The sequence below is a fragment of the Sphaerodactylus townsendi genome, linkage group LG01, assembly GCF_021028975.2.
Source record: "Sphaerodactylus townsendi isolate TG3544 linkage group LG01, MPM_Stown_v2.3, whole genome shotgun sequence".
NCBI classification, from domain to species: domain Eukaryota; kingdom Metazoa; phylum Chordata; class Lepidosauria; order Squamata; family Sphaerodactylidae; genus Sphaerodactylus; species Sphaerodactylus townsendi.
In genome coordinates this window covers 124,981,643-124,992,132 of record NC_059425.1, presented here as the reverse complement: position 1 = coordinate 124,992,132, position 10,490 = coordinate 124,981,643, and the positions used below count along the sequence as shown (strand labels likewise).

General features: G+C 40.7%; 1 protein-coding gene across 4 annotated transcripts in view; it reads right to left on the bottom strand.

Annotated features, from left to right (window-relative positions):
* Positions 1-228: 228 nt before the first annotated feature.
* Positions 229-10,490, bottom strand: part of HACE1 (HECT domain and ankyrin repeat containing E3 ubiquitin protein ligase 1) — a 46,430-nt gene continuing 36,168 nt past the window's right edge. For all 4 annotated transcript variants that reach the window (XM_048493818.1, XM_048493846.1, XM_048493827.1 and 1 more), the window contains 4 exons: positions 9,478-9,576; positions 8,522-8,592; positions 1,837-1,950; positions 229-1,328 (listed from right to left, as the gene is read on the bottom strand). In XM_048493818.1, the coding sequence (XP_048349775.1) occupies positions 1,226-1,328; positions 1,837-1,950; positions 8,522-8,592; positions 9,478-9,576 (387 nt within the window). In that variant the 3' untranslated portion in view covers positions 229-1,225. The remainder of the gene's footprint in view (positions 1,329-1,836; positions 1,951-8,521; positions 8,593-9,477; positions 9,577-10,490) is intronic.

Genomic DNA, 10,490 nt, shown 5'->3' with positions numbered 1-10,490 from the left:
TTACCTTTTCAAAAATGTTGTAGTTAAACCTGAAATGTTTTAATTAACTTTTTGACAATTGTATAACTTCTGTTGTTGCATGTATTTATGTGTGTGTTTGTTTTGGTCTTTGTGACTATGTGATTATTCAATAAATATTATTAAAAATTTAAAAAAACCTACACCTGCTTACATAAGTAGCTCATTTCAAATGTTATGCAAAGACTGATAAAAATACCAATACAGGGGTACATGACAATAAAATGTTTAACTTTTAATGCACATCTTTCACATAGGCATGAAAAAGGCATCCCCTCGATAAAAGTACTGTATTTTCAAAATACATACAAAACTCTGAAGGATCATAAAGTCACAAATGATTCAACAGTGCTTGAACCACAAGTACATTTTAAAATGTATAATATAAATTATCTTTACATTTCTGCCAGATGTTTAATTCTTTATTAACAGAATGGACTTTTAAAATTTATACAAATAACAAAATACCATAAATCTGAAAAAAATTTCTTTTCAGTGTAAGTAAACAGAAAAACACACATCACATTTGGTGCTCTGCATTCGAACTTTTTGTAAAATGCGTCCTGGGAACACAAACAAATGATACCTTGTGCATGCACGGCAACATATAGTAAAAGGCAGTGGTTACGAACCTGTGCCAGTTACCCATGCTAAATGTTCTCTTTATTTCCATGAAATCGAAAGCGCTTAATGCAGTGATTCCCCATTTGGCCTTGAACTGTGGATGTATGTGAGGCCCCAAACCATGCCAATTCCATATCTTTCTATGGAGCAAACAAATGCCTTGGAAGCTGCATCAAAAACCCCAGGAGGCCTCGGTGTGAGAAGTCCTACAGCCTCCACTAACTAGCCTTGAATACACAGGCAAGCACACAGCTGCTTCTTAGTTAAAATAAGGACAACTAGAATTATATTGACAACCTTCTGATTAAAGAGTCGGATGATGCATTAATGCCATTTTAAATTCAAAACTACCATTTCAAAATTGAACTTACAGCACACTTTTAATTTATGCCATGAAATGGTAGCCAAGTCTCATGATGACAGAGGCAGACATGGGTCCTTGTCAACTTGTATAAGTCAATCCTGCCTGTAGACTGAAGCATACAGTCTGTTTCTTCCTCTCCTCCCCTTTATTGACAGGTTCCTAAATTACTTCTGCCACTCTGAATTGCACATCAGAAATCAGAGGCATTTTCTGACTTCATTATGCCATTGTATAACCATAGCTTCCACAGTGTAATGCCACTAGAAGCCTGTCCTTAAGGATTTCTTTTCTTGGGTATTCAGGCAACTTCAACATGTTGATACTGGAATGAAGAAAAATGCAGCCCCATTAAAAATCTGAAAGTAAAAAATTGTTTTGTGCAAGATAATCAACATGACACCATATTCTTAGATCTGCATTCTTATTCAGAACTCCTGAATAAAGGAATTAATAAAGGGCATGCCTGCACTGAGCCCCCTTTAGCATTCAGTTGTCCTATGGAAGAATACCTTTTTCATCTGAAGTTTAAAAAAATATATAGCAATTTAGATGAAGAGTCTCTAAGCGATATTGTACTGCTGCCCATTAAACTATATGACAGTAGTTAGAATTTGTCCCTCAACACTGTGGAGGAACTAATTGAAGTACTCATACACCACCCATTCTGCAGTGATTAATGATACTGACCAGAGGCATTTCTGTAATGAGGTTATTTAGGGTGTTCCTCTGATCTTGAAAAATTGTTTCCCATTTTCTTTCCCTCATTTCTCAAAACCATTATGACAACAAGAGACAATCTTAATGCATTTAAATAAGACTATTTAACTTACCATGTGCTTGATGTTGGCAAAAGATTTGGTGTATATGGCACAGCAGCAATTGTGAAATTCTGCAACCCACTGCCACCCATTATATGTGCAAAGCCACCATGAGGTACCCTGGAACTGGAAAGATGCACAAATAACACATTAAAGAGGCTACAGAACTTTTTAAAAAGCAGCGCAAGCAATGAGCACACAATTTACAGATTACTTTTTAGAAACAGATATTTGTAATCTATAGATACCAATTTCCCACATTCTAAAACCGATGAAATTGGAATTGCTCCATCTTCCACAGACACTAAAAGCCAACTAATGATATTTGTATGTACAAGCAATACAAATCATGGCAAAGAACTAGGATAAGCCGAATTTTTAAAAATGTTTTTAACCAGTAGGAAATTGCAGCATTCTTCACCAGAAATCGAAGAGGAGTTTGGATTTACACCCGTCTTGTATCAACCATAAGGAGTCTCAAAGCAGTTTACCAATTCCTTCCCTTCCTCTCCCCACTACAGGCACTCTCTCGAGTTCTCAGAGAACTGTGACTGGTCCAAGGTCACTCAGCAAGCTTCATGTCTAGAAATGTGGAAACAAACCTGGTTCACCAGATTAGAGTCCACCACTCGTGCAGAGGAGTGGTGAATCAAATCCAGTTCCCCAGATTAGAGTCCACCTGCTCCTAAATACTATACCATAGTAGTGTAGAAAGAAAGAAAAATAATAATTCTCACATCCACCCTGCTGTCTGAAACACTACCTTTAGCAAAGTTGCATCTAATAATATACCACATCTTAAGTATTTATTCTTGACATTTATTCACCAAAGAAAACCAGAAACATTCTGCCTTTAATTGTGATGAAATCTACAAGAACAGTGCTGTTCCATTAACTATCTTACAGTCCTCCTAACTAAATAAACGATTTCACATTTGAATTTGTTCAATAATTCTACAGTAACCATCTGCTCTTACAGCCATTTTACTTTAATTTGTAAATTAGAAACAAAGCTTGATTGGCTGCCTCTTGCCATACATAGGATTGCAGCTCTGGGTTGGGCAATAGCTGTAAATTTGGGGGGTAGAGTCTGTGGGCTTTGGAGAGGGAAGGGATTTCAATCGGGTATAAGGCCATCGAGTCCCCCTTCCAAAGTGGTAATTTTTTGTCACCTGGAGATCAGTTAGTAAATTTCCAGTCACCACCTGAAGGATGGTGACCATAATCATATTTATTTATTTATTTGATTCTAAACCGCCCTCCTCCTAGGGGCTTAGGGCAGTGAACAACAATGATAAAAATAGATTAAAACGTGACATAAAACTGATTAGCAGCATTACCCCATATGTCCCAGCTCGGCCTCTGCGCTCAGCAGAGGCCAATTTACTGGAGGTCCCCGGCCCCTCAATGACGTGGTTGGCCTCCACTCGGGCCAGGGCCTTTACGGCTCTGGGGCCGGCCTGGTGGAACACTCTCCCGCCAGCTGTCCGGGCCCTGCGGGACCTTGGGGAATTCCACATGGCCTGTAAGACTGAGTTGTTCCATAGGGCCTTTGGGAAGACCAGCCGCTGAAGGTGCCCCAGTTCCCTCCCCTTTGCTTCCTATGGGTCCCTAACACCGCTGGGACCCATTATCCTCTCTTTATTTCTTTTAGGAGGGTCATGTAAGGGTTTCATGGGACGCTGCTCTGGGTTATAATTGCTGTTTATATTGTATTTATGTTTTTATATATGATGTTTTTATATATGATGCTTTATATTGTGCACCGCCCTGAGCCCTCCGGGGATAGGGCGGTATATTAAATCTAATAATAAATAAATAAATAATAAAAATAAAATAAACTTGTTTAAACAGATTAGCCAAGTTTTGCTTTCTCTTAAGTTTAAAACTTGTACTGAAACAGGCTCTGAGGGATGAAAATTCAAATCAAATTAGCAGACTGTGATTGAAGAAGGAGCAATGACCAATCAAACAAAAACAAATTTGTAACTTTCCATTTTCTGCATAAAAATGCCAGTGGTTTTGAAGTTACTATAAACTGCAACAAAAACTTTACATTTGCAACACAATGCTGAAGGGGAAAGAAGACTAACAAACTAGGTCATAGTAGGTAAAAATAAAATTCCAAAGAGATCCAAGTGTTTGAGGGGCCACCAGGTATCTTCTGCTGACATACAAGGCAAAATACATCAAGAACTGGTAATCAAGTCTTAGATGTGAAGAAAAGCCTGCCAAATCCTAAAAGCACCATCATGACGTTACTTCACCCACAACAATAGCATCAGAACATTTTCATTGAATTTTGTTCTGTCAGGTGTAATAGAAAAGAGGCACAAGCTATGCATTAAGGAATTCCATGAAATGATACCTCTTATGGGTGGTATTTGTTTCACTGGATCAATAAAATTAATTTTATGGTCTCAAGCTGCAAAACGAATGTTTGATTTTTCATTCAAGCAGGACTAAATGTGTACTCAAACTTTTGGAGAACTTGTGATGCAGATTCTGAACACAGAGAAGCTGAGTGGCAATACTGACAGAGCAGAGTTCCTCATTAAATGCAAAGCTTTTGGAGATAAATTTAACTGGCAAGCCTGACCACAGGCAACTCCAGACCTGCCAGTTCATTATAGTAGACTTTACTGCATATTCTAATAGCATTATTATAACAGTCCAATCCAGAGGGCTCTGGTGGCCATGGATGGCGCCATTGCTGCACCACCTCCAGTGGGCTTCCAGGAAGGCAGCAAGCTGCAAAAACAACTTGGCCTCCTGAAAGCCCTCCATAGGGCTAAATGGACTTATGCTACCCTTTCAGCCTCCTAGTTTGCCCTCCCCACCAGCATAAGTGCCACTTATGCTGGCAGGGTGGGCAAACGCACATGTGCAGCCCCACACCAGCTCCAAGAGTCAAATCTGGATTGAGCTTCCCATTGAACTTCTTTTGCACAAGTCTTCAGTGTTCTGACACATATAACCCATCTCAGAGGATTTATTCAGCTTCTACCAGCTCTTAATGCTATGTTAACAAACTCCAAATTAGAAACTCCTTGAGGAGGGATTCTTGAGTGCGTCCTTGGGCAAGGTAACTAATATTTCTCAAACTTTCCCCCTTCTTTCTGAGCACGGTACTCTTCTTAACTGTATTTCCTGCCCTGAGAGCAGTAAAGTTACAGGGCAGCTATTCATGAGATTTTTTCATCAACAAGACTTGGAAGTGTTTAATCCACAAGCTTGGAAATGTTTTTGTTGAAGAATCAAATGTAATGCTATGGAACAAGTAAAGCAGTTTAGCTCTCTGGGACTAAATTTCTGATATAACCATAGCAGATTGACCCAACAATATGTTTTCTGTGATACATTTCTTTCATGTACATTTCCTATGGCCATTTGGTATTTAAGCCAAAATCTGCAAGCCAGCTATCAGTATGGGTTAGTGCATTTAATCAATCTGTAGCGAAGGTCCAAGCAACCTTTCTGTGTCATATCCGAGGTGTCTCAAACTGTGCTGGATACGCAGCCATGCGTTTGGAAACAAGGCTGTGCCTTTTGGAAACTAGGGCTTGGATACAGATGTTGAAATGCTAGCTGCACCTTCATTTTTTATCCAATCATCCTAGCTATGTGCACACTACGTTATCAGACTCCTATTAAATGAAGTGGTTGCTCATGGCTCTACAAAACATTAATTCAACTGGCCCTCCATTTGACTCGCTCCTTCTGTTAGAGAACCAACAAACCCTCTAGACTGGATATCAAGTTTTGATTCTCAAGCAAATGCTGATGATGTCCCTACATTAATGCACAAAGAATAGGAATAAGGATGAACTGGAACTGGCATAATAAATATGATATAATAGGCATCAATGAAACCTGGTCGGATGAATCTCATGACTGGAATGTAATAATTGAGGGGTACAGTCTATTCCAGAGAAATAGATCAACTAGGAAAGGCGGAATAGCAGCACTATATGTCAGGGATAATCTTTGAGAACTCCTGGAGAACAGAAGAAGTCTCAGTGGACTGGAAGAGAGGCCCTTTCTGCATGGGCCATATACGGCGCCCTGGGGACGGTAAAAACGCTGTCCCCAGGGAGCCGTTCGCACAGGCGGCGCTGCTAAAATGCAGCTGCGCCGAACTGGCTCCCCTCCACCACCCCCAGGGCGGCATCAGGCCACCTCCAAAAACCTCCCTCCTGGACGGAGGTTTTTGGGAAAACAGCGTGTTCCCGCCGGCGCGATGCGAACGGCACCGCCGGGAACACGCTGTTTTCCCCGTCCCTCTCCCACTCACCTCGTCGCCTTCATCGCTCTACTGGACTGCTGAGATCCTCCCTCGCTGTCCTCCGACCCCTGGAGATCGGAGGGCAGCGTGGGCGGGTTGTAGGAGTCCAGCAGGGCGATGAAGGCGACAAGGTGAGTGGGGGGGGGGATGGGGAAGAGGTGGCTCCATGCGGAGCTGCCTCTCCCGTGCCGGCCTCTGCGGGGGCCGCTCACACGCTCCCGTGAGAACGGCCCCCACCCCTCCACCGGCAGGGGCGCCAGAGCTAATGTTGTCCCCATCTTCAAAAGGGGGGGAAAAGGGGATCCAAAAAACTACTTGGATAATGAAATAGAGGGCACGTTAATTAAATGCGTAGATCATACCAAATTAGGAGAGGTAACTAATACCCTGGAGAACAAAATAATCTGGATAGATTAGAGATCAGAGTCAAAACTAACAAAATGGATTTCAACAGAGATAAAAGTAAGATTCTACGCTTAGGCAGGAAAAATGAAATGCACAGCTTCGGGATGTGTGATACCTGACTTGAAAACAGTACATGAGAAAGGAATCTGGGAGTCTTAGTAGACCACAAACTGAGCATGAGTCAGGAGTGTGATATGGCAGCCAAGAAAGCCAATGCAATTCTGGGATGCACCGATAAGGTATAGTGTCTAGATCGAGGAAAGTAATTGTACTCTGCATTGGTCAGACCTCACATAGAGTACTGTGTTCAGTTCTGGCTACCACAATTGAAGAAGAATATTGATAAGCTGGAACGTTTCCAGATGAGGGCAACCAAAATGGTAAAAGGTCTGGAATCTATGCCCTATGAAGAGAGACTTAGGGAGCTGGGGATGTTTAGTCAGGAAAAGCGAAGGTTAAGGGAGGACATGAAGGCTATGTTTAAATATTTGAAGCAATGTCATATCAAAGAGGGAGCAAGCTTGTTTTCTGCAGCCTCAGAGACTAGGACGCAGAGTAATGGATTCGAGGTGCAGGAAAAGAGATTCCACCTAAACATTAAAAAGAACTTTCTGACTGTCAGGGCTGTTTGACAGTGGAATTCACTGCCTTGGAGAGTGGTGGAGTCTCCTTCTTTGGAGACTCTTTTAAACAGAGGCTGGATGAACATATGTCAGAAATGCTCTCATTGTGTGTTGGACTTTATGGCCCTTGTGGTCTCTTCCAACTCTATGATTCTATGATTCTATAACACTAGTTTATGAGGCTCATTTATTCCATCTCAAATCTCCACAAGTCCACAGAGTATTCACACTCACCAACTTCAAAACCCTACCTTCAGCAATTCTTTATGGCAGATTTTTGAGAATTTTTCATCAAGACATACGAGGGGCCATGTAGGGCTAGGGTTCTTGAATTTTTACTTCATGCCTTGCTACACTGCAGCTTTTAAACTGAGCAATTCCATAATTACCTCCCCTCTTACACAGATTTCAGGGTTACCCAGAGGAGTGGTTGGTTTTATACCTTTTATCTGACTGATAAAAGCACTACCTCCAAATTACCAATCAAGTTGGTAGGTATTTCCTAGCCGCTCTGAGGATTGGTTGGTTGGTTGTGAATTATCATTAATAATTTTGTTTCAATTTGATTTAAGGTTATGATTATTTTGCGTGCTTTCTATATTTGTGCTAACTGGCTATGCAGTGTTTTAGATGGGTTTAGTGTCCATAATAAATGCTTAATGAAGGTTCTGTGATGCGTTCTCTACAGCACATCACCACTCTAGTCTCTTCTAATCCAATTTTGAAAACAAAGAGATCAAATTGCCAATCAATTTGAAGCACAAAATGAAAGACACAGATTTTCAGTTAGAAACCTGAAGCATCCTATTAACTTAAGGTGGAGCCTGATATTTCTTTTAGATTGTTCCTCCTTCCCCCCCAAAATGAGCAACCCAACAAGAGAAGTTTAAGGGAAGCTACTTTTCTGGGTTAATAGCAATGTACAGACATTAAGCCTAGTATAAATTTCTCACATTTCTCATGCCCCTTGGAGTTACTGCAACAGAAAGGCAGTCATTCAGTTGACAAATGACTTTAACAGCTAAACCTTCAGCGTTACTAAGGGATTCTAAAACTTGCCAGTTCAACTGTGATGGCAGTAGAAAATCAGTAGGATTACACTAGAAACAACCTCATATTAAGTGAAAAGGGACTAGTAGAAGTCCAAAAACCAGCCAAGTGGGAAAGTATATTTATGATACAGAAGAAACCCAGAAGAAATTGGCAGTCAATAATATGTTCACCCACAAAGGATTAACTAGCTTTGATGTTAACACTGTAATAACAAAGTAAACTCTTCAGAAACACCCCCCCCATTGACACAGATATATTGGTAAATGATACAACACAATACAATCTCAAAATGGAGGGAAAACATTTTAATTGAATTGATATGTATACTCACCTGCCTGTAACAAACTGCAAAAGCAACACTCGTTCTTCCTGAGTCAATTCTTCCACAACTTCCCAAAACCACTAAATGAAAAATGAACAACCACTAAATGAAATACTTTTCTTCAAGTACAGATAAAAAAGAGGAACATGTTCAGACAGTTGCAATTTAAGTTACCGAAATCAATTGCAAATCTGATGTAAAATGTCTCTATTTCATATTTTCTTATCCTGCCTTTTCTTTAGGGAGCTCAGAGTAGTGTATATGGATTTTCCCTTCTCCACTTTTTTCCCTTTCATCACAATCTTGTGAATCCACCATGTGAGTTAAGTGGGGATAAGTGTGCACAGTACAATACAAAAGAAGTTATACTGAAGAAGGCTCATAGCAACTGTTGTCTACTTTCAGATGAAGTCTTTGTTATAAGTGTAGGACTTGTCTAAATCCATAAGCAATACAACAGGGCCGCAAGGTATCTGAAATATAGACCCTAACAACACTGATAAAAAATCCTGTTTAATACAATGAAAATCCAAAGCAAGGATCCTGTGTAATGCAATGAAAGTCCACCAAGCTAACCAGAATATGTGCTGGTCTCATACAAGCTTGTACTATACTTACAACAAAAACTTTACCTGAAAGTAGCCAGCAATTGCTGCGAGCCTTCTTCAGTGTAATTTTTATTGTGTTACAACAATCTTCTAAGGCAGGTTAGTCTACGAAGATCACCCCAGTAAAGGCTTTCATGATAAGATTTGAACCTCAAGCCTAATACCACACTGTAACCACTACTCCGCACTGATCATCATGCCTCATTCCCATGACAGTAAACAAACAAACAGCAAAAAGGTCACTGTAATATGAATGTTCAAATTCTGTTTGCCCTCCATCCTAGATACCTCTGCTTTAACCTAGAAATATTAAATACGAATACACAACCATTTGCATTCATCCCAAAGGAATTTTACCTGGACAACAGGATCATCTCTTTCATAACCACTTGTGTACTCTGTATTTTTTATCCAATCACTCACATCGATTTCTGGCATGCCTGAAAGTAGCAATTCCTTCAAGAAGGAAGAAACCAAAACCAAAATTTCAAAGACAGATTATCTGCAACATTAGTTAAAAAAATCAGTCAATATTCAGCATATAAGATACCAATTATTTAGATGGATATTGGCTTTTACATATTAGCAATATGAGCGCATGATTTAAATGGGTTTTTCTTTTTTCTTATTAGTCTCCCAGCAGTGGGCCCTTCTTTGGTTGGGTGCAGCACAGCTTCATGACATCCACCTGGCCACACCCTGGTGCATTTACTCTCCTGCCAAAATGGCTATGTGGGTGGAGGGGGAGGCTGTGGACAAGATCTTGAGAACCTATACAGGTAAGAGTGGTGAAGGAGCAGTCCACAGTGGGGAAGGAGAGAGGGATGGGATGCAAAGAAGATCACTCTATGAACAACAGTTAAGTGCAACATTGTTTTCCATTTTCATAGCCTATAAAATTATGCATGGGGTAGAAAATGTTGACAGGGAGAAATATTTCTCTCTTTCTCTCTTTCTCACAATACTAGAACCAGGGGGCATCCATTGAAAATGGTGGGGGGAAGAATTAGGACTAATAAAAGGAAACACTTCTTCACGCAACGTGTGATTGGTGTTTGGAATATGCTGCCACAGGAGGTGGTGATGGCCACTAATCTGGATAACTTTAAAAGGGGCTTGGATAGATGTATGGAGGAGAAGTCGATTTATGGCTACCAATCTTGATCCTTTTTGATCTGAGATTGCAAATGCCTTAACAGTCCAGGTGCTCGGGAGCAACAGCCGCAGAAGGCCATTGCTTTCACATCCTGCAGGTGTGCTCCCAAAGGCACCTGGTGGGCCACTGCGAGTAGCAGAGAGCTGGACTAGATGGACTCTAGTCTGATCCAGCTGGCTTGTTCTTATGTTCTTATGTCACTATGGCAGGATGT